The sequence below is a fragment of the Petromyzon marinus genome, chromosome 26 (assembly GCF_048934315.1).
Source record: "Petromyzon marinus isolate PM22_M1 ecotype Great Lakes invasive population chromosome 26, UKy_Petmar_22M1.pri1.0, whole genome shotgun sequence".
In the NCBI taxonomy this organism is placed as follows: domain Eukaryota; kingdom Metazoa; phylum Chordata; class Hyperoartia; order Petromyzontiformes; family Petromyzontidae; genus Petromyzon; species Petromyzon marinus.
In genome coordinates this window covers 11,756,310-11,781,175 of record NC_133692.1, presented here as the reverse complement: position 1 = coordinate 11,781,175, position 24,866 = coordinate 11,756,310, and the positions used below count along the sequence as shown (strand labels likewise).

General features: G+C 48.6%; 1 protein-coding gene across 1 annotated transcript; it reads left to right on the top strand.

Annotated features, from left to right (window-relative positions):
* The first annotated feature begins 1,037 nt into the window (after positions 1-1,037).
* On the top strand, positions 1,038-24,226 carry SCNN1B (sodium channel epithelial 1 subunit beta). Its single transcript, XM_032961318.2, has 13 exons — positions 1,038-1,324; positions 13,777-14,108; positions 14,795-15,119; positions 17,381-17,571; positions 17,793-17,896; positions 18,413-18,576; positions 18,894-18,995; positions 19,875-19,992; positions 20,106-20,184; positions 21,366-21,423; positions 22,317-22,366; positions 23,041-23,116; positions 23,774-24,226. Exons 2-13 carry the CDS (start codon positions 13,789-13,791, stop codon positions 24,194-24,196), a joined length of 2,010 nt encoding a protein of 669 aa, XP_032817209.1. The 5' UTR covers positions 1,038-1,324; positions 13,777-13,788; the 3' UTR covers positions 24,197-24,226.
* The last annotated feature ends 640 nt before the right edge of the window (positions 24,227-24,866 follow it).

Sequence of the window (24,866 nt, the reverse complement as noted above, 5' to 3'; positions counted from 1 at the left end):
ACAAGGTTTCAAAGTGTCAAAGTTTAGTTTCTTCTGCGCATTCGTCCACGACACGACACCAGAACGATCCCACACCAGGCATTGATGTGCACGGTGGGACGGAGTTGACAAAAATAAACTAGTTCATTACGATATACCTACGTGTTAAACTAGTTCATTACGATATACCTACGTGTTAAACTAGTTCATTACGATATACCTACGTGTTAAACTAGTTCATTACGATATACCTCCGTGTTAAACTAGTTCATTACGATATACCTCCGTGTTAAACTAGTTCATTACGATATACCTCCGTGTTAAACTAGTTCATTACGATATACCTACGTGTTAAACTAGTTCATTACGATATACCTACGTGTTAAACTAGTTCATTACGATATACCTCCGTGTTAAACTAGTTCATTACGATATACCTACGTGTTAAACTAGTTCATTACGAGTTTGACTTCCGCGGACCCCGGGGTCTCGCCATAAGATTCATATGCCAATGTCACGACTGTTCAGGATAACACAATTTTACATTTCATTTCCCAACAGGCCCCAATGGTGTAAAGACAGTCCAGCATCCAACTCCGATGATCCACTCTAGCTCTCTACTGGCCTGTCTAGTTAGTTGCTCCGAAAAAAGGGTCATCGCCCGAAACGTCGCCTATGATACATAATTAATTCAAAGGCCCACAGCGTTATCGACGAAAGTGTTGAGTTGTTTTTATTGTGGTACGAGCACGCTCATGTGTCGGTGGTAGCGGCAGCAGAGACAACAAAAAAAGACAAAGATGTACAACCGTATCGCCTGGACAGACTGTCGGGGACAAATGATGTTCGCAAGTAACCGCCGATGAATGCCGGCATGGCACACGAGGTCTGTAGGAGCCAGCTCCACGCCGGGTCGCCTCGGTCTCCCCAGCGCTGACGCCTCACCGCACAGCGCACACCAAGGTGCTCGTTTCAGCCGCTGAGTCCACCTGGGATGGGGGGATGGGGGGAGGAGTTGCCGGGACCGCTTCAAATGTTTCCCACTGCTGCCTGCGGTGGCGAAGCGGGAATCGACACCTTGGGGTGGACCGCTGTCGTGGCCGGCGTCAGCGCGCGCAGGAAGAGCTGCGCGACCCCCCCCCCTCTCCACCCCCCTCTCCCTCCCCTCCCCCCCCTCTCCCTCCCCTCCCTCCCCCAACTCCACTCGCTCGCAAGCGGCAGCAGCAGCAGCGGCTCGGGCAGGCGGAGTCTGGCGGAGCGGGGCGAGATGTGAGCGCTGTGAGGAGGGAGCTAAGAGGACGACGAATCCCGCACCCACTCAGCAGCACCGCGCGGCTCCGCCGAGGTGAGCCTCTCGCAAATATTGCTCCGTCAGTCACACGCGGGGCATCACCCGTGAGGCTACGGGGCCGTGTTCATGGTGGGGGAGGGGGGGGAAGAGTAGGCCAAAGAACTGGAGGGAGGGTGGCACGATCGTGAATGTTAAACCGACTTAGAGCATGTTGCACGAGAAGGCGGTGTTGCCTCTTGCCCTACACGGCGTTGTTCTGCCATAGTTTTCGCCTCTATGCGAACAAAGGCTCGGGCGAAGATTTTTGTGTTTGATTCTACGAAGTTATTTATATAGTACAGCATATATATAAATACTGCATGGCACTCTACTGCACGCCATCCAGATGCATGTGAAGGATATTCTGTATAATGAATATGCATATGGTGTCTTTACATCAATGAACTCCGCGCGCGATGACATTATTGAAGGATGCTGAAAGAGATAGTGTGTATGTGTGTGTGTACGTACGTAAATTGGAAAGGTGATCCAGAATAAAATTAGAGGGCTCGGTGTGGGCAGTGTCATTTCGAAACCGACTACAGAACGAATTGACTGTATGGATGATTTAATACGGTATATGACTGGTGAGCATTCTAGCACAATGTTCTTGAAGGGCTAAAGAGATGAACCTCGTTAAATAAACTTTAACACTCAAATATGGGCCGTGGAACAAGAAGAAATAACGTTACTCGTGGAGCAGGAGTAGTCTAACGTACTAAATAGCATTAAAACAGGAGGTGTTAAGATGTTCAAACACTAACTAGATACCTTCTTCTGCAAGGCATCAAATCTGCATTAACCACACGTACTTGTGGTGAACTTGAAAACAAACCATGGTCTGATAATAATAATATAGCATTGTCTTTGTGTAGTGGCCGTCTTCACGCGGACAACTTTATTCTTTTCTCCGACACCACTTTTATTACAACTCCCCACATTACGTCTCTAACTTCACAGTCCCTCTGTTGCCGCAGCTCGCTCGCCACGCTCCACCCGTCTCGCTCGCTCCACTTTCTCCCCTCTCTCTCTTTGTCTCTCTCTGTCACTCACTGTCTCTGTCTCTCTCTGTCACTCACTGACCCTGTCTCTCTCTGTCACTCGCTGTATCTGTCTCTCTCCGTCACTCGCTGTCCTTGTCTCTCTCCGTCGCTCGATGTTTCTGTCTCTCTTTGTCACTCGCTGTCCCTCTCTCTGTCACTCGCTGTCTCTGTCTCTCTCCGTCGCTCGCTGTCTCTGTCTCTCTCCGTCACTCGCTGTCCTTGTCTCTCTCCGTCGCTCGATGTCTCTGTCTCTCTCCGTCACTTGCTGTCCCTGTCCCTCTCTCCGTCACTTGCTGTCCCTGTCCCTCTCTCCATCGCTCGCTGTCTCTGTCTCTCTCCCACTCTGCATCTCTGTCTCTCTCCGTCTCTCACTCTGTCTCTCTCTGCCTCACTCCATCTATCTTTCCCTGTCTCTCTCTGTACTCTGTGTCTATGTCTCTCTCTGTCTCTCTCTGTCTCTCTATGACTCACTCTGATTATCTCTCCCTGTCTCTCTCTGTACCCTCTCCGTATCTATGTCTCTCTCTGCCTCCCTCTGTCTCACTCTGGCTCTCTATGTCTCACTCTGTTTATCTCTCCCTGTCTCTCTCCGTATCCTCTCCGTACCAATGTCTCTCTCTGTCTCCCTCTGTCTCACTCTGTCTCTGCTTCTCTCTATCACTCTCAGTCGCTCCTTGTCTCTGCTTGTCTCTATCCCTTTCAGTCACTCCTTGTCTCTGCTTGTATCTGCTCCACTGCTAGCTGTTTTGTCTCCTATGTCTTCTCCCCGTTTCTCTCACACCTGCATAGTTCCAGTCCCAACCACAACTCCCCCCGTTCTTCCCGTCTCCCGAACATATCCCCGTTCTCATTACCAACCAATTAATTAGGCTGCGTACCACCGACGCCCCGCGTCCCCCCGCACCTGTTACTTGCCCCCCTCTATCCCCAGACATCCCGGCGCCACTCTGCCCTTGACAACAACCCCAGCCAATCACAGCCGTACATCACTCTCCAGCTTAATTGGCCCGTCATTACCACACAGTTCCCCGCCGCCACACCTGGCCGGCCTGACGTAACCCCACTGTCCATAACTCGTGCGTCTTTACCATTCCCCCCTGTATGCGCGTGTTAATCCACTACATCACCCCCCCCCCCCCCCCCCGTGATGAAAGAATTAGCCGTCCCGGCTACAACAACAATCCGACATCTGAACAGTGGTGAGTAACAATAACATCACACAACAATCAACAACAATGGCGTCGCTTAACGATGTGTGTACAGCAGCCGTATGAGGTGTATTGTCAATGGAAAGTCCTTCCTCGGGAGCGGGTTCCAGCGGCCGGTCCATCACCCCTGAATGTGTCAACATGGGACAAGGGCGGGGAACGCTCCCTCGTTAACCCGGGGCTGCATCCTGTCCTCGACGCGTGCCCCTCCTCGTCACAGCAATCATCCACTGGCGTGATCGCATCCCGCTCCTGTGCGTCCCGGGCCGTCTTCCGAGGTTGCGGCTGGCCAACCGGCTTCCGGCCAGAAAATCTGCCAGAAAGCCTCCTCTGAATTAATAGTGGCGGTCCTGCAGGAACACGGGGGGCAGTCTTCTGAGGCGCGTTCACATGCGATGGTACCACAGGTTCGTCGGACACATCCAATACAGGCCGCTTTGGGATGAGAGATGACGCGTCATAGGGAGGTACAAATTTCTTAAGGCGTGACGGGTGAACATGCCATATGCGGCAACCAAAGCGAATCCGTACACTCTGGTCCCGACGAGTTTCCACAATCTCGACGGGGCCCTGCAAGGGTCGATGGAACTTTGGAGACTTGCCCACTGGCACCATGGGGCAGTGCAACCAAGCCCTGTCCCCCACACACCAGGGCTCCCGAGGAGGCTGTGTGCCATGCAACCGTTCTTTGGCGGCTTGCCGTCTCGCGGTGTTACCAAACGAGGCCTCCCTGGCCTCCTTCAGACGGTCCAATGCCACCTGCATGGGAGCAGGTACCGCCGACGACTTTCCTCGCGCCTGCACGCCCAATCTGACCAGGGCCGGGGCCTCCGGTTCCCGACCGTACATTAAATAGAAGGGCGAGTACCCCGTCGAGGCATGCGGGGCCAGCCTGTGAGCGGCTAGGGTTGCCGGAACGTAAAGGTCCCAATCATTCTGCGCAGGGTTGACCTGTTGGCATAGCATAAACGTTAGCGTCCTATGCAGGCATTCGACCATCCCGTCGGTTTGCGGGTGGTACGGGGACGTCCGAATTTTTTTAGTCCCTCGTGAATCACACGCTTCTTAAAGTAACCGGGATGAGAAATTTTTGCCTTGAACGGTGAGCAGGTGCTCCGGGGCACCTTTATCACGGACGTATCCTTGCAGGAAAGCTTCCGCGATCGACCCCGCAGATTGTGCCACCAGTGGCCATGCCATAGGCCAGCGAGTGAGGTACTCGACGCCCACGAGCAAGTATTTGTGCCCCCTTGGGGTGATGGTAAACGGACCCAATATGTCTAGGGCAACAATTTCGTTGACACGGGAAACCCGTATCGATTGCAATGGTACGCGATAGGGTTGCGCCGGCGCTTTCCGCCGTGCGCATTCGTGGCAGGACTTAATAAATTGTTGTACATCATTATGCATGCCCGGCCAGTAAAACTCCTTCCCCAAAGTCAGTTTTTTTTTTCACCCAAATGCATCAGTTTCTTGTGCGTATCGTGAATGAGCTTTCCTCGCAACTCCAACGGAACCACAAAACAGAATTTTTGCAGTTCGACGTCCCAGCGCACGAGGAGACCGTCGACAAACCGAAGGAAGGGGCGATCCTCCGATCCCCTTGAACGAGAGGCCCGAAGTCTCATTCTGGCCAGGGAGGAGTCCTCCACTTGTAGGCGCTTCCAATGGGCCAGCGTCATCCCCAATATGCCGGACCCCTCAGCGGGAACCCCCTCTGCTGTGACCGAATCGACCGCGACGACCATAGCCGGAACGTCCTGCAGCGGTGGACCACAACACAGCGAGCCCTTTGCACACCGACACGAGCCTGTCGGCTGCGGCAACCGCGACAAAGCGTCAGCGTTGACATGACGCGTACCCTTTCTATGTTGGATCGTAAAGGAATACCCCTGCAGGATTTCGAGCCAACGGGCCATCTGGCCCAAAGGCTGGTCAACCCGCAAGGAGTATTGCAGCGCCGCGTGGTCAGTGCGGACCAAAAATTCCCTGCCATACAAGTACGGTTGGTACAGCCGAACAAAGTGCACGATGGCCAGCAGCTCCCTGTGCGTCACGCAATATTTTTGCTCAGCCGGAGACAACACGCGGTTGCTGTACGCCACAACTCTCTCAACACCGTCGACATTTTGTGCCAAGACGGCGCCTATGCCAGTGTCACTGGCATCCGTGTCAAGGATAAACATTTTCGTGAAATCTGGATATCTAAGCGGCGGCGTGTCCGCCAAAGCACCCCGAAGTGTCTCAAATGAACGCTGTTCCTCGCCACCCCAAGGGAACTTCTTACCCTTACCAGTCAACGTGTGCAGCAGCCTTGCAATTGTGGCAAAATCTTTAACGAATCGGCGGTAATATGACGCGAAGCCCACAAAGCTACGCACTTCCGAAACCGTTTTTGGCACCGGCCAGGTGTGTACACAGCTCGTCTTGTCTGGATCGGTGGCGACTCCTGATGCGCTAACAAGGTGACCCAAGTATTTAACAGACGTCCTCAGCAAATGGCACTCGGCCAAACACGGCACGCAACCGCTGCAAATGCTCGTCAAAATCTTGACTGAAAACAATGACGTCGTCAAGATATATCAAGCACGACTCCCACTGCAATCCGGACAACACGAGTTCCATCAGGCGTTGGAAGGTGGCCGGCGCAGAGTGGAGCCCCATCGGGAGCACGTTAAAATGGAACAATCCCTGTGGTTTAAAGCTTTCGTGACTGCAGTAATTCATATTCTTAGTTTTTTTGGTAAAGTCACGTTGAAGGGAAACAACAAAATAATAAAATATATATAAAAAATAAATTCTCACGACGTTTCGACCATAACTCAAACGGTCGTCTTCAGGTGTGTTGGTTTGCATAAATTTATTTTTAAACGGCGCATTTATTTATAAAAACGTTAGCGCCACGCGCAACGATTTGGCAGTTTATTTAGGACTAGTCCATCTATATTCTGAAAAGAGGAGGGGGGAGACGAAATTTGTTATAATGTATGCTGTCTGAAAGCCACTGTAAGCGTGAACAATCAATTAAGACCTGAAATTGTTTATCAAATCTTTCCAATGATTGCTAAGATAGAATCCATCTTCTCGGTTGAAATTGTCTCTGTGCTTGTATATGTGGATAGCCTCATGAACGAATCTCTCATGGAAGCCTCTGCGGTACAAAATTCTACTCACCTGGTATCGACAATCAAGGGTATTTCCCTGTCCCCAGACGACCTGCTTGTCAGTTTTGATGTAGTTTCCTTATTCACCAAGGTTCCTGTACCTGACACCATTGCAATCATTGAAGACTTGGTTCATCAAGGACTAAACACTGAGGTACCCCCCCTGGTGAGACACTGTTTAACCAATACATACTTCACTTGGAATGGAACTTTCTACAAACAAACTGAGGGCACCCCAATGGGCTCCCCCCTTTCTCCAGTTATAGCTAACATTTTCATGGAGAAATTTGAGATTGAAGCCATCCAGACTGCCACTCTGCGCCCAACCTTATGGAAGAGGTACGTGGATGACACTTTTGTCATCTGGCCACATGGCCGGCCTGCTCTAGACCAATTCTTCGACCACATCAATTCCATACACCCAGCCATCAGATTTACCATGGAAGTCGAAATAGATGGCAAGATACCTTTTTTGGATGTCCTAATTAAAAAGAGACCTGATGGTTCAATGAGCCACTCTGTCTACAGGAAAGCTACCCATACGGATGCTTATCTGAAACCGGATTCCCACCACCATCCATCACAGAAGAATTATCTCATCAAGACTCTGTATCATAGAGCCCAATGCATATCCGACCAGGAACACATAAGCAGTGAACTCAAACACGTACACCAAGCTCTTAGGGCTAATGGTTACTCTGACTATACAATCCGCAAAGCTATCACTCAAACCATGAAGAAGAACCCTCTTGAGGAGCCTTTCAAAACCATCACTTTACCCTACATTGCAGGGATCACAAAAAAGATCTCCAAAATCTTGAATAAACACAAGATCCAGGTCCGTTTCAACACATTACATAAAATCCGTGATCTGGTTCCGTCTGTAAAAGATGTGATTCCGGACATACAATACCCTGGTGTCTACAAACTAAGTTGCCTCTGTGGTAGTAGTTACATTGGAGAAACCAAACGCCATGTCTCGGACCGCATTCGTGAACACAAAGCAGACCTTAAACACGGTAGGACCAACACCTCGGCCGTGGCAGATCATTGTTCTAATTCAGTAGGCTCACATGCCATTGACTTTTCCAAGACAGAGGTTCTGTGTAAACCATCTGGCTTCCATGAGAGATTCGTTCATGAGGCTATCCACATATACAAGCACAGAGACAATTTCAACCGAGAAGATGGATTCTATCTTAGCAATCATTGGAAAGATTTGATAAACCATTTCAGGTCTTAATTGATTGTTCACGCTTACAGTGGCTTTCAGACAGCATACATTATAACAAATTTCGTCTCCCCCCTACTCTTTTCAGAATATAGATGGACTAGTCCTAAATAAACTGCCAAATCGTTGCGCGTGGCGCTAACGTTTTTATAAATAAATAAATGCGCCGTTTAAAAATAAATTTATGCAAACCAACACACCTGAAGACGACCGTTTGAGTTATGGTCGAAACGTCGTGAGAATTTTTTTATTGTTTTATATATATTTTATTATTTTGTTGTTTCCCTTCAACGTGACTTTACCGAAAAAACTAAGAATATGAATCCCTGTGGTGTTCGGAAGGCGGTTTTTGGCTTAGACTCCTCGTCCAAGGGCAATTGCCAAAAGCCCGACAAGAGGTCGAGGGTCGAGAAAAACTTCGCGCCAGACAGGGCGTCTAACGTATCATCAATGCGTGGGAGCGGGTACGCATCCGCAATGGAAATCTTATTGAGTTTGCGATAGTCGACGCAAAATCGCAGGGACCTGTCACGTTTCTTAACCAGTATGATGGGAGCCCCCCACGGGCTGGAGGAAGGAGAAACGATCTCTTGTTCCAACATTTAATCCACGATTTGCCGAATACAATCCTTTTCCAGCGGACTCATGCGATGGGTATTTAGGTGAATCGGAGGTGCATCTCTAGTTTCTATGTGATGCTGCAACAGGGACGTACGACCAACATCATATTTTCCCGAACTGAAAACATCTCTGAACTCCACAAGCAGCCCATAGAGACGCGACCGCTGCACAGGCGTCAGCTCGATGTTCTGCATGTACAGATCCCGCAACCAGTCTGGTTCATCGTTGCTCGACGGCAATGCATCTCCCACACTCGTTGCCAAGCACACCTCCCCCTCCGAACCCGGCGCTGCCGTCGCATGCGCTAGCGTGGTACCCTCTTGAATGACAGTGGGCTCGTGCCCCACATTGACAATCTGTATAATGGGGTCGCAATTCGCTGGTACCATCTTTAAAGCCCCGACCAAGGTGGGCGTCCGTGACACAGCGTTGGAAGGTGTCAGCAATATACCCCTGCCCGGATCATCTAAGGGCAAGCTTTTTTTGAAGCGCAGCGGCACGAGCATCTGCGTGGCAGGCGGAACATGCATGGTGCGGCTAACCACGGCCTGCACCACAGCGTTCGCCACCGCGAATTTAGACGGGGTACCCAAAAATTTAAGGCATTTCCCAGACGGCAATTCCAAACAACCCCTCTCTATGGAGATCTTGAGCGGCATCCTCTGCAAAAAATCCGTACCCAGCAAACACGGCACCGCCAAGGCCGTGGAAACAAAAATGTATCCCGTCACACACACCTCCCCGATCTGGATTGTTGCGAGCATGCGGCCCAAAATCCCGAGGCTACCCCCATTTGCCGCTATGCACGGCCCGTCAGCCGGTTCCAGGGCCTGGGGCGAGGTTGGCAACGAACAAAAGGTCTGTAAGGAGATGCGGGTCGCTGAAGCCCCGGTATCGACAATGACCCTGACCATCACTCCTTGAACAAGCACCATCACGTCCGACGAGCCCGGCGCGGCACCCAAAACGCGATGCACCAATGCGCCCCACACAACCTGGCTGTGCGATTCGTACGAATGAGCGGTTACAAGGTGAGGTGGCGCGGATGGGTGATGTGGGGAAAGCGGCCGTGTATTGAATGCATCGTGACTTGTCTGGGAACCTCGGAGCGGGGGAAATCCTTGGTTGTAGTCGGTCGGCGCCCTTGGAAAAGCACCTCTGCGCCGCCAGCAGTCGCAGGCGAGGTATCCTCGCCGTCGGCACTCGTAGCACGCCCGCTGCGCGCCACCTCCGTACATCGTGGGGCGACGTGGCATGGCCGCAGGTGGCAATCCGGCCGCTACTGCAGCCGGTGGCGGCTCCTCCAGCTCCACCGCGCACCCAGACACGTTGGCGCTCACCATCAGAGGCTGTGCCCCCGCCGCCGTTGGTTCATCGCGGAGGTCCAGGTTGACTTGAATGTTCCTGGCGATTTGTAGAGATGACATTTCGTCGTCGTTGTTGCTGTCGGGTAACGAAAGGACGACACGTTGCTCCTTTCCCAACAGCAATAGTTTCTCCTGGGCCAGAGAGTCTACGGCCGCCTGGTCCATCGCCGGGTAGGCTGCTTGTGCGAGGGCCAACAGCGATGCGGAATGCGAGGGGAGATTCCGTGCCCTCCTGCTTCCTTTGCTGAAATTTACGTTTGGCGACCGAACGCGGCTCGTACACGACCTGCATCGCTGCGAATACCCCCGCCAGCATTGACCGAACAGTGGCCGGAATCCCGTTGAACATCGCCAGCGAGTCGTCATCGAGGGCAGTCGGTAGGGTCCGCAGCGCGTCACTCTCCGTCCATTCGAGTGATTGATACGCCGCTCGGAACCGTCACGTGAATGCCGTCCAATCGCCAACCTTGGCCTCGAAGCGTTGGACGTGAAGCCGCCGTTTTGAACCCGAGGGTGGTGACCCTGGCGCCCCATCGGCGCCCGATTCCACTGGCAGCGCCGCGGGAGGTGCGGCTCTGTCGTCGGCGCTTTCCGGTGGTGCGGGAACGGCCGTGGGCTGGCTTGGCACCGTCGGCACCGTCGGCAACGCCTGTTCCGTTGCCATAAAGCGGTCGAACGCCTCCGTCAGCGTCGCCAGCCTGGTCTCCCACTGGGTCATGAGGGCCCTCCATTCACGAGCCGGCCCCGGGGTCTCGGCCCCGCGCGGCCCGTCCTCCCGCCCCGCAGACACCTGGTCGACCAGGTGTCCGCCGGGGGAGCAACACCTTCTTGGCCGGACGCGGGAATCACGTCCACGTCGTTGCTGTCGTCGGACGAGTCCGTCGGCACGTTCTTCCGCTTTGCCGACTTCTTTGACATGTCGGCGTGGCCCCATAGTCACTCCTTACACCAAATGTAGTGGTCGACTTCACGCGGACAACTTTATTCTTTTCTCCGACACCACTTTTTTACAACTCCCCACATTACGTCTGTAACTTCACAGTTCCTCTGTTGCCGCAGCTCACTCGCCACGCTCCGCCCATCTTGCTCGCTCTGCTTCCTCCCCTGTCTCCCACTGTCTCTCTCCGTCAACTCACTGTCTCTGTCCCTCTCTCCATCACTCGCTGTCCCTGTCTCTCCCCATCACTTGCTGTCTCTGTCTCCATCGCTCGCTGTCTCTGTCTCTCTCTCCGTCTCTCACTCTGTATCTCTCTGCCTCCCTCTGTCTCACTCTGTCTCTGCTTCTCTCTATCGCTCTCAGTCGCTCCTTGTCTCTGCTTGTCTCTATCCCTTTCAGTCACTCATTGTCTCTGCTTGTCTCTGCTCCACTGCTAGCTGTTCTGTCTCCTATGTCTTCTCCCCGTTTCTCTCACACCTGCGTCGTTCCAGTCCCAACCACAACTCCCCCCGTTCTTCCCGTCTCCCGAACATATCCCCGTTCTCATTACCAACCAATGAATTAGGCCGCGTGCCACCGACGCCCCGCGTGCCCCCGCACCTGTTACTTGCCCCCCTCTATTCCCAGACATCCCGGCGCCACTCCGCCCTTGACAACAACTCCAGCCAATCACAGCCGTACATCGCTCTCCAGCTTAATTGGCCCGTCATTACCGCACAGTTCCCCGCCGCCACACCTGGCCGGCCCGACGTAACCCCACTGTCCATAACTCGCGCGTCTTTACCATTTCCCCCTGTATGCGCGTGTTAATCCACTACATTTGTAACGGATTGGCATAAAGAGGTCTGCCTCTGGTGGAGGCCAATCAGTTTAAAAGACAATGCGTATATTATTATCAGAGCATGTTTGCATGTTCAAGTCCGTGTGTTTAATGCAGACTTGATGCCTTGCAAAAGGTATCTAGTTGGTGTTTTAACATCTTAACACATCCTGTTGTATAGCCATAAATGGTGAAACCTACTGTTATATTTCATACTTTGATACTGGCAAAAAGGGTCCCATGGTACTAAATGTATTTAAGTCTCGCGTTAAACACTGATAAAGATCCCATCATCAGTGAACCGAGTAATTCGCCTTCCGTAGAAAGTGTGACTAATGACCCATAGACAAATTTGACAAATCGGCTACCGATTACTGCGGAAGCAGTTGCGCTTTAGTGTTGGCAGTGCTGCTATTATCACCCTGTCGAAGTTAAGTTAATCCTCATCAATCATAACAGATAGGCACGCCGATTTGCGTTCAGCGATGTGGCTTGACGTGCTCCTTTAGCAATCGGTCGGCTGGCATTTAGCGAAACTTTGTTTGACTGCGGTAGAGCGACTCGTTTTTAAACCAGGGGCTGCGGGCAGGAGGCTACAATCTTGGCAGCAAAGTGGAGGCAGGATAATCGAGACGCAAGCCACTCCAACGGCGTGCATTTAAAATGACTTGTTACTCAGAGGTCCTTTAAAGAATGCAGCCTGCGGTTAATTGGCTGGCATTGCAGGCAATTGTCCTTCAGACCAGGCCCTTGGGTCATTTGAGTTCACTTGTTTCTGCCCTGAAGAACCTTGATACTCAGGGTATAGTAAGCAATGCATGGTTCCTATGTAAACCCATGGTGGGTTTCGCATGGTGACATCAGCTCGCATAGAGGTCAGCCAGGCTGATCTGACCACATTAAATGAATGCTATTCGGCTATGGGGCATCATCAGCTTGTACCGTCTCATATATTCTCCTTAACACGGCGATCGCGACCAATATTTTCCATAAGAGGTTATTTTGGGTTAGATCGCGTAAGCACAGATGCGTCGTTAAACCCGCCACCACCCGACACAGCCAATTAGTCAGGTTTTTCACGGAAATAAAACATGCCAATTCGTTACTAGTACAGCACACCGGCGTGTTGGAGAGTAAACCCACAACATTTACAATTCGAGTACGACGTTTCGCCAGTAATTACAATTAATATCATCAGGCGAAAGCCAGATTTGTGGAGAAATCCTCCTGTTTCGTTCTTAAATAGAGGGGATAAATGTGATTTCTTTACTTGTGAGCCAATCAGGTCCGAAGGCCGAGTGGGGGGGCGGTTAATGTAGTCATATAAATTACAATGGATATCAAATACCGGTTGGGTTATTCATATTCTATTCTCCTTGTGTGGTTCATATTTAATTTCCTGCAATAAAAAAACACACAGAAGCTAAGTGGATATATGCAATGGTATTAATATGTAGCAGAATCTCAAGGTGTCGTAGTGTAATTCTACTGTTGACTTCTATACATTGTTAATGGTCAGATAAAATAAAATGTACGTTTCATTTAATGCAATGTTCTGTGTTGAGTAGTCGTTTGATCGGCAGGTAGCATGTGGTGGGGTAAAGTATGGGTAACTGACCTCTTTAAAGACGTCTGGCAAGTGTGGAAGAGTAGGCCAAACACTCTTTAGAGGGACTTTCTAGAGGATGCCCTTTCACCAGCAGTGGTGTGAGTAATTGCAGGTCTGCACCTTCCTTTACATCTGCCGTGTTGTGAAGACCATCACATACGAGAGTACACGGTCGTGTATATGGCACAAGTCAATGGTGGATAACAAGCAACTCAGTAACCAAATAGCTGCTAGATGAATGTACAAAATCCCAAGGTCACACCTCTTTCGTATGGCTGATTTAGATACTGAGCAAAAACTGCAATTTCACATTCAGGTGGTCAAGCCGGACAACTGTGTCAGGAGCAGCGGAGTGGATCGCCAGGATGTCTCCTTCGTATTTGTGTATAGGACATTGCGTCGTTATACGTTGTATGTCTGTTCTGGGTCACCGCAGTCACCCGCTTGAATGTTTTCCAATTTTTAAGGTCCCACTCACGATGGCCAACATGAAAATCCGGAAGTACCTTACGCGATCCCTGCACCGGCTGCAGAAGGGCCCCGTGGCGTCGGTGTCGGAGCTGCTCTATTGGTACTGCATGAACACCAACACGCACGGATGCAAGCGCATTGTCGTGTACGGCAAGAAGAAGCGGGTCTTGTGGTTCCTCATCACCATCATCATGTTGGGCGTCGTCCTCTGGCAGTGGGTGCTTCTCTTCCAGGCGTACCTGTCCTACGGGGTCTCCGTCTCGGTCAACATGGGATTCCAGAGGATGAACTTCCCTGCCGTCACTGTGTGCAACCTGAACGCTTACAGGTAGATTACCGGTGGAGACTGCTTGTGAGGCCACGTGGCCCAACAAAGGCCAGGTTCTCGAGTGGAGGGGTTCTATTCACGCCCTGCACTTGTGCATTTTAGGTGTTGAGTTAAGAGTGGTTATACTCAAATCCTGTATACGCACGAGCGCTTACTTAATTAATCTCAGAAAATGATTATTTAGAATTATTATAGCTACACTTGTTTACCCACAGGGGCTCCACTCTAGTCAAATATTCAGTAGGGAGTGATGAGTGCTGTGTGTAACCTAAGTTGAGTATTCTTGGTTCTTTCGGTGAAGTCACGTAGAAGGGAAATAATACAATAATAATGAAATTTTTACAATAAAATTCTCACGACGTGTTGTATGTCTGTTCTGTGTGACTGTGACTTTACCGAAAGAACCAAGAATATGAATCCCTGCCGTCACGAAATCATTAAATCGAAATCTAAGTTGAGTAGTTTTCCGGTAATATTTCAGCATTAAGGATGAAAATTATCCCATGCATTTAAACATCATAATGAGTAACATTCATTTCTCGTTAATGGCCGAATTCAAATTGTGAGGAGGTTTCCCATATTGCAGTTGTTCATATTTGCTCAACACTTCCTGCATTCTAGTGTGTTAGGTGGAAGTGGTGCGATCTGGGGCTTCAACAGCGTGCGTGCCGCTGTACGTTCTGCAGGTACAGCTCCATGAAGGACAAAATCAAGGACCTGGAGGCCTACACACGCGTAGCGCTCCAAACCCTGTACAACTACACCGACTCGAGCACTCCGTCAGCTTACGACACCTCGTACGCCGTGGGGCCATGGCAGGAGATTCCTCTGGTGCTGATCGACAGGCGTGACCCCAACCGCACGGTAGTGACGGAGGTGGTGAGCAAGAAGAGACACCTGATCAACGGCTCCATAGACACCGTGTCCGTGCCACCCGAGAGAGCTGTGACGGACGCCACCTCGTCGCTCATTCCTCACCTGGGGAAGGACGTGAGGATCGGTTTCCGACTGGTGAGATCATTGAAAAGAAACTCTGCTGTGTCTGCACATTTGCTGCGCGAGTAGTTGACATTTATGTCTGGCAGATGTGCAGTCGAGCTGCAGTTGGCATTGAGACCCACACCGTAGACAACAGAGTTTTTCATATAGGTACTCTACAAAGTTTCTGAATATACCAAGGGTGTCCAAAAATTTCTGATCCTATGAACCGCATACTGAAATATTCATGTGGCTGAGAACTGCAACTCACGTGAGTTTGTCACTTGGAGTGCCATGGTGGCGAGATGTAAACTACCTTGCCTGGTATACAGGAGGACGTGGGTTCGATCCCGACGCTGACGAATGTATACTTGGAGTTTGCGTGTCTCTCTCCCTGTGTTCGTGTAGGTTTCTCTCTGGGTCCTCTGGGGTTTACCTTCACATTTAGAATCACCAGGCTCCTCGAGTATTTGGCTGCTATAAATTATCACGTGATAAGCCACTTCGTTGAGCTATCATTTGTGGGCAGGTCACTTCTGAAAAAGAGCTCTTCTAGCTCAATGGGCCTGGTAAAAAAAACAAATTGTTTAAGTTTAGTTTCCACTGGTATACGTGGAGTTTTTTTACTTGGGCTTCTGCAAGAGCGCCTTGGGAGTATGTCTGGTTCTGCTGCCAGAGGGCAATGGCCCTGGGTCAGGTCCCACTTTGGCAGAGCTTTCCTGTTTCATGCAACATTTGAAATGAGCCGCATCTCCACCAAGCCGCTTTTCAATCGCCCAGAAAGCGCGTGCTGCGGTTTATCCATCCCTGGAATATATACCGCTCACGCCACTGGCACCTCCGATAAGCACGGGTGGCTACGTACGATGCGAAAAAAGATCAACATACACACGTGCATACATTTGTAGTGACATAGAATCGGTCAAGTAGCAGCATAGTGCTGGCTGTTGGCAGGGAAGGGGATCTGCAGCTTACAGCAGCCCTGACTAACAGCAGGCCACGTGGTAGACCAGAGAGGGATCTAGGGGAAAGGTTACGGAAGGGGCACATCGAGAACCCGCTAGTAGGTTCCAAAAGGGGGCGTGGCCGGGGGCGGAGCCAGGCCACGCTGACAGTATAAGAGGGGCCCCGGGAGGGGACCTCGTGGCTGTCGTGTGGAGTGGGGGGGGGGGGATCCCCGCCGTGCCGCTGCCGGAGTCTTCACCGTCGTCTCCGTCTTCACCATCTCGGCGTCGCCAGTCAGGCAGTCTACCAGCTGTCCTGACTGGGAATCGTAGTTACTAAGTGTTAACTATTAGGTCATGTTAATAAACAGAGCGCCTCCTACAATAGTGCCTCTGGGTCAGTCACTACACATACATACGGCAGAGGGACCTCCACTAGGGAACTCTGTGTTGGGTGGTGGAGTGTACATAGCTCTGAGAGAGTTTTTAGTTTATTCCGAGAGCGCCCCCCCCCCCCCCCCCAAGAGAATACAGTAAAACCTTGGATTTGGAGCATAATTCGTTCCAGAAACGTGTTTGTAATCCAAAGCACTCGTGTACCTTGCGGGCGCTGCAGGATTTCAGTCCTTCACGGCGTAGTGTGTTACCAATTGTTTTCTTGGTGACTATGGTCCCAGCTGCCTTGAGATCATTGACAAAATCCTCCCATGTAGTTCTGGGCTGATTCCTCACCGTTCTCATGATCATTGCAACTCCACGAGGTGAGATCTTGCATGGAGCACCAGGCCGAGGGAGATTGACAGTTCTTTTGTGTTTCTTCCATTTGCGAATAATCGCACCAACTGTTGTCACCTTCTCACCAAGCTGCTTGGCAATGGTCTTGTAGCCCATTCCAGCCTTGTGTAGGTCTATAATCTTGTCCCTGACATCCTTGGAGAGCTCTTTGGTCTTGGCCTTGGTGGAGAGTTTGGAATCTGATTGATTGATTGCTTCTGTGGACAGGTGTCTTTTATACAGGTAACAAGCTGAGATTAGGAGCACTTCCTTTAAGAGTGTGCTCCTAATCTCAGCTTGTTACCTGTATAAAAGACACCTGGGAGCCAGAAATCTTTTTGATTGAGAGGGGGTCAAATACTTATATCCCTCATTAAAATGCAAATCAATTTATAACATTTTTGACATGCATTTTTCTGTATTTTTTTGTTGTTATTCTGTCTCTCACTGTTCAAATAAACCTACCATTCAAATTATAGACTGATCATTTCTTTGTCAGTGGGCAAATGTACAAAATCAGCAGGGGATAAAATACTTTTTTCCCTCACTATACAGCGTGCTGTCCTGTTTTTTTAGTGCGACTCTGCAGGTGATAAGTGCTTTTACAGCGAGTACCTTTCGGGGATGACTGCTGTGAAGCAGTGGTTCCACTTCAACCTGCTGAGCCTGCTGGGAAATCTCTCCACCGAGGAGAAATCGAACCTGAGCTCCAGTGGCGACGAACTGATCCGATCGTGTCTCTTCAGCAGCGACACGTGCAGTGCCACGTGAGATATCTTTTTCCCATTGCACATCGTCCCCAAAGCAGTCTAAATGCAATTAATCGAATTGGCTTCCTTTAAACAATACATCGAAATGTCGGCTTGTCACAATACACAATCGTGCATTGTCTTGCGTAAAGCCAACAATGTTTTGCGACTGCATGAAAATAATTTTCCACGTTAATTCTTATTTCCTTGGCAATGTTTTTTTCACGTTCAATGAGCAGAAACTTCACAACCTTCTTCCACCCAATGTATGGCAACTGCTTCATCTTCAACTGGGGTGAAAACGAAACAGTGATGCAGGTGTCCAACCCTGGGGTTGAGTACGGTAAGTTTTTTTTTACAAACGTCTAGCCTGTGCAACAGTATATTTATTGAATTGCATTGTAACGGAACTACGGGACTGAGAAGCGGAAGAGTGGTGAGCGAGATGCACGATGAACCCAGCGACCGTAGTTCAATTCCTGACTGGGCTAACATGCGTGACACGAGCAGGGCTTAATTTCTCACTCAGTCTTTTCTAGAACGCTGCTAGGCTGCCTTGGATACGGGATTATTGGCATAAGGCACTACCACGAGAAAGTATGCCTCTCCATAATAATCCTATATTGTTGTATCCTATATTCCTACACACCACCACCACATTATCACGAGGACAAAACAAGTTGAGATGGGAATAGTTATCCAGACCCAGTCCTGCCCCCCCTCTACCCTGCCCTTTTCACGAACCTGCACTGACGAGTGTTGTGGAATATGGGTAGGCCTTCTTCCTTTGGTGGATTAAGAACAGCTGGAATTGTAAAGCATTTGCCCTCTGGTGTCGACTCAAAATGTTGTCTTTCAGGTTTGAAACTGGTGCTCAGCATTGATCAAGATGAATACATCCCATTCTTGACCACAATCGCGGGAGCTGTAATCATGGTGCATGATCAGAACACTTACCCCTTCCTCAGCGACCTGGGTGTCTTCGTCAAGACCGGTGTTGAGACCTCTGTGGGGATTGAAGTGGTAAGGAACACACAAGTAAAAAAGAAGAAACGGATAATTTGCCGTACACACCGTTTTCACATAATTGAGATATAACATAAAAAAATATATACGCCATAAACCACCCTTAATTTTAGCCACATTATTTGGTGGTGCTGCTGTGTTGGCAGCGGTGCATAAGCACAATTAACAACAACACCAACAACATATTCGTCAATAACACTGCTTGAAAGAGGATGAATTTAACATAGGCAACTTTTGGGCAATGGCCCTTCTTCATGGTACAGAAATGAATGTCCGCTGATGATCGCATCTGATTTCATAATCCTACTCTCCAGGGTCAACTACAAAGACAAGGTGCTCCATACAGCGACTGCACCATGGACGGCACAGATCTGCCAATAACGAATCTTTACAACGGCACTGCCTACAGTGTTCAGGTATGCACTGAGCACGTGAGACATTCGAGAGTAATTTTGGTGTTTTTTTTACTGCCTTTATTGCTTGCGAACTCTGGCCATCTTCAGGGTGGTTTTTGGCTGGCCATTAAACAAAGATGGTCACTGCATCGCGCGCTTTCAGATGAGCTTTTTGTGGCCATCTGGAGTGCTGTTTCGACATCAGAAAGCCACTGCAGCTTTGCACTTTTCAATCTTGATTGAAAACTCACTTCTTTTAGAACTGCTTTTTGTGTTTAGTTTTTTGTCCTTCCCCCCGCACCTTCCGATTAGCGCGGTGCGAGAGTTCAACATGCATACATTCTTCTCAGGACACATTGCGACACATTTTACCATGTGTTAGTGGTGATTGATACTTCCAGGAAGATTACATCTATCAAGGCAATCGGCTTCACTGCGTTATTTCCTACTGGGTAGAACAGCAGCAGTGGGTTTACAATGAGAAGGTTATGAGTTCAAATCACAGTTGGAGGGTCGACTCAAGTCATCATTCCTCTGTGGTCTATAAAATGTATACTGCTTTGTGGAAAGTCAACAGCAGTTGTCCAATGAACACACTGTCCCCCCGGTATAAGAATGTGGAATTCCCATCACTGGCTCAAGGCTGCAAACGGGAGAGGAGCACCACTACATGATTAGTTGAGCAAAAAAAACTTTTCAATTGGCATAACACCAAGCGTATGAAGGTAAGTGTTTATAATTTGCTTTGAAAAACTCACGAAGTATCTTTGCGTGTTGGAATTCTTCCGCGACTGTGCATAGCCTACCGTGCTAATCGGAGTTGCTAATCGGAGTTGTGGAGGAAGGACCACAAACTGATTGCGTGCATCTTCCCCCCCCCTCCCCGTCTTGTTTCAACAGGCCTGCCTGCGCTCCTGCTTTCAGACCAAGATGATCGAGATGTGTGGCTGTGGCTATTACCTGTACCCTCTGCCACCAGGGGAGAAGTACTGCCAGAACCAGAACTTCACTGGCTGGCGTAAGCTGCGAGAGTTGCTCGCCCCCCACAATTGTGTTACTCGGTACACGGATAGCCATCGTGCAAAGGGAAGTCTTACGACATATATTTTTCTGTGTGCGTGTACCCTGTAGGATACTGCTATTACAAGCTGTACGAGCAGTTTGTTGAAGAAGATATGGACTGTTACACCATCTGCAAGCAACCGTGCATGTAAGAAGGGTAACCGAGTACAGCACAGTGTAGTGTAGCCGGCTTGTTGGGGACTGATAGGCGGATATGTGATAAGGTCGGATCTGTGAACATCTGTAGAAAATGATGGTTATGCCGTAATCCACAAATTCCGCACTGGGTATGCTTGTTTAATTGATCAGGACGGACGGACGTACGTATTTATATTGAACTTATTTTGCACCGTACGTAGCCAGTCGTGCTCATCAGAGGTGCGGATGAGTTTGAACAGCATTCAACTTAAAACACATCACACGTCTACCAATAGCGGTGCCATCGATGACTTGGCTGATTTAACAGTAAATGTGCAAATGGGAATGTTATTAGACTGGGCTGCAATGTGACTAACAGATGGCAGTACAGCGATGGAATATTGACACCATCTGTTTTCCTTCCATATGCAAATTACTCATTAATGGCATTGAACAAACACCTGAATGCATGAGCTTCCCAAACAAGATGTCCTTAGACTCAGTGAGGCCTTCCTGGTTAAATAAAGAAAGTGATTATTTACAATATCCTACATATTTAACAAACTACAATAACTTGATCTGGTGCTTTCATAACTGCAGGAATTACTCTGTTTTTTTCTGTAAAGTCACGTAGAAATAATAAAAATTAAATTATATAATAGCATACGACGTTTCGATTGCAACACAAGCAGTCATCATCAGGTACAGAAGAGCTAAATTTAAGAGAGAGAGGGAAAACACAGAGAGATGGAGAGACACAGAGGCAAAAACACAGGTAGAGACAACATAGAGACACAAACTTCAGTTAAGTGTGACATTTGAGAGAGAGACACGGCACATACACGGAGACACAAACAGAGACAACGCAAAGACACATAAATTTAGATCTTCTATACCTGATGATGATTGCTTGCGTTGCAATCGAAACGTCGTATGCTATTATGTAATTTTATTTTATTATTATTTCAATTTGATCCACAGTCCCTGTGGGCATGCTAATCTGCTTATTTCTACGTGACTTTACCGTATTGACCACTAGAAAATCCATCCAAGCTGTGCAACAATAATATATTAATTATTATAATATAAGCAATCAAACAATAATACATTGTTTCAAAATTATACAAAAATAATACTTAATGTATTTTGACTGTCTCCTTTTAACATGTTTTCTTGCTCCTTAACGCACAGTGAAAGTGAATACAAAATGAGCATCAGCATGTCAGACTGGCCATCGCAATCTTCGGAGGTAAATGCATATTTCCATTACGCATTATGATACTATTATTTAAAATGATATATGCGTCGAGTTTCCTGGCTGGCTGGCTGTTGGCTGGGATCTTCTCCACCCCAACAAGCATTCTATTGTTCAGGGATGCTGAGTCATTGTCACCGGAACTAGCTGAGTAACTGGATAAACCGGATTTTCCGTGTAACAAACATCGAATTTAACTGGTGGAAGAATTTAGAAATACATGGAATACATCCATAATGCAGGTTTTTTTTGTTAAATCGCGTAAATATAAATGTGTTAAACCGCCCACCGCCTGACACAGCCAATTAGTAAGGTTTGTCACGTAAACAGAACGTGCCAATTCGTTACCAGCACAGCACACCGATGTGTTACTCGTAACGAATTGGGATGTTCTGTTTACGTGACGAACCTTACTAAGTGGCTGTGTCGGGTGGTGGTGGGTTTAACGACACATTTATATTTACACGATCTAACCCAAAAAAGCTGCATTGTGGATGATATTGGTCGCAAAAGCTTACTACTACGACTACTACTACGTGTTAAACTGACATAGAATAGATATTGACACCAATAAAGGTGGGAGGAAAAAATTCAGAAGACTGACCGTGGCTCATTTGATGAAATGGTTCTAACTTTTCAATTTGTGCTCCTATTAATGTAATTGTCTCGCAAGGATATTCTTGAAATTCTACGACCTTTGGCATTTTATGTCATAAAAAATAGTGCTCCGAGTACAGAATTGTGAGAAGAGTATTAAAATAAAAATGTAGAGATGTTTGTTATTTTCAGTTGCATAGCACCGGGGGTCGCTGCTTGTTATTTGTAAAAAAGTATACATTCCCTGAGCATTCTTCTGCAGTTTCTAACTGAAGAATTGTATTTTGCAGGATTGGATTTTCCATATCTTATCAAAGGAAAGAAAGCACAATGTCAGCAGGTAGTAAATACAAAGTGTGCAAATTGCAAAGTGTGGTACTTTATAAATGCTCCAATTAGCTTGTGTCGATAAAAACCAACCACATTCGCCCGAGGAGTGAATTGTTTTCTAAGCCTCTTGATGCCTGTTCTAATGATAATTAGTGCACACCCTCCAAGAAAACAACATTTTAGATGTGAGAAACAGTCTTGCCTTTCATTAATTAACATAGAGTTTCCCTTTATATATGTATATAAGGAAATGTGCATTCGCCAAATGTTCATATGTCATATACAGAACTGCTCTTTATCCGTCATCATGTGGAGGAGATTAATTAAAATTATTGGAGACGGAATTTTGGTAATTGGATGCCTCTCCGCAATGTACTTGGGGCAGTTTTGTGGGTGACGGTGGATAATAGGAAGAATAGGACCACAACTACCAGGAGTTTTATTAACCTTTCCACTACCATGGAAAACAGCAGTGGTGGTGGGTAATAGGGTCGCGGATCACAGGAGTTCTGTATAATATAAACTGTCAAATGATAAATGCGATAAAACTTCAATCTAGTCTACTTAGTAGGATATTTAACCGAAAACAGGAAAAGTGTCGCATCCTCTAATGTGTAATTTTTAAATATTTAATTTCACAGCATTAACACAAACACTGATTCTGCCTTATGCCTTTGTCTTTAGGCAGGACATCATAAAGCTGAACTTGTTCTTTCAAGAATTCAACTCCATGACAATATCTGAGTCGCCAGCACAAACGGTGAATTATTTATTGTAACGTTAAGGAGCACCTTGGCATGTTCATGGATGTAAACGTCTTCCGCAGATGTTGCTTGCATAGAACCATCCATGCGGGATTCACTTATTTGCATGAGCTGCACATGACGTGGAAATGTTACATTTCAGTGAATGCAGTGCGAAACAACCAATGTCTGGATCCCCATCCAAACAAAATTGTACAAGCAAAACGTGAAAAATATTATAAATGCTCCAAATGAGACACTCAAAATGAGACAGGAATGGCATTTTGAATTGCAGCCCTGATTTTTGACAATTCATCGAATTGGTGGGGATGTGAATCAATACGTGCATGGGCAATATCGAAAAATAACCATTGCTACTGTGTATACAAATGCAAAGGCCTCTCCATTCTATTGGTCATGGGGGAAGTTTGACCATAGTCACGAACTGGAGAATGTCAGAACCAATCCTGCTCCCCCCCCCCCAACCAAAACTTCACTAACTCGCACTCACCAGGTGGTGAAGTGTGTGCAAACTTACCGCATATCTGACACAACGTGGAGAGGCTTTCATACAGCAATGGACTGCACACGACAAATACTGTAACAGGTGCGAACGGGACGCACCGCTCTCGATTTCACACTGTCGCCCGCCGTCAACCTCGCCCCGCTTGCAGATCGTCACCCTGCTGTCCAACCTGGGTGGGCAGTTTGGTTTCTGGATGGGCGGCTCGGTGCTGTGCATCATCGAGTTCATCGAGATCATCATCGACTGCGTGTGGATCGGCATGATCAAGGCGTCGAACGACGTGCGCGAGCGCCGCAAGACGAGCCGCAAGCCACGCTACTCGGACGAGCCGCCCACGCTCTCTTCCATCGTTCAGGGCCAGGGGAACTCGGGCTTCGAGATGGAGGAGCGGGGGCCACCCGGGGAGGCTCCCGAGGCGAACGGCAGCGCGGCGCAGCCTCCCGCAGCGGCAGCGGAGCAGCAGCCGGACGTGCCGGGCACTCCGCCGCCGCACTACGACACCCTGCGCATCAGCAAGACCGAGCTGCACGACGAGATCAATTCGGACGACGATGGCGAATTCGTCATTTAGGCCAAGCGCTTCACTCGTGATGGCCGATCGGGCGGGGAGGGCGGGGAGGGCGGGGAGGGGGGGGGTGTGTTATTGGTGCTTTGGGATGTAAAAGAAAGTGAAATGTTTTGGCTCGGAGGTCACGAGTGTTGTTGAGCCAGCACCGTCGAACACCTGAGTTTGAATCCGGGTCGCCAGCCTCCCGTGACTAAGGCCGGTTCTTGAGTGTAGCGAGTTGAGGTTCTCAGCCTGGTCAACAACGACTACGCAAAATATCCATCATATTCGTATGTAAGCACGTTGAACTTCTTTCGCTACCGTACGTAGCCAACCGTGCTAATCGGAGGTGCGGGGGAAGGACGACAAACTAAACACAAAAAGCAAATATATGGCTCTGTACTTTCAGTTCTGAGAATTAAAATATCGGTTGGCCTGGCATGTGACAACATTGCTCCCATATGCAGCGGATGGGGTCACTTGAAGGGCCCGCTAATCCACTACAAAAACAAATGTTTTAACTAATGGAGTAAAGTGACTGTTAGGTGCAATATAAAGAAGTCATTTCAATCAGCCTATAAAAAATGGTGATTAACCATTATACCACAAAATACATATTCACAAGCATAGCAAGTTTCATTAATATAAGCATGGTAAATTAGAAATAAATTTTATAGTAGGCTGATTTACCTGT

What these genes read in the sequence shown, in the direction of transcription:
- SCNN1B (XM_032961318.2), top strand. Translation starts at nt 13,789, where the DNA reads ATGGCCAACATGAAAATCCGGAAGTACCTTACGCGATCCCTGCACCGG. An exon ending in AGCGACACGTGCAGTGCCAC is followed by an intron (nt 17,572 to 17,792) that starts GTGAGATATCTT and finishes TTCAATGAGCAG; the next exon opens with AAACTTCACAACCTTCTTCC. An exon ending in CCAGAACTTCACTGGCTGGC is followed by an intron (nt 19,993 to 20,105) that starts GTAAGCTGCGAG and finishes TGTACCCTGTAG; the next exon opens with GATACTGCTATTACAAGCTG.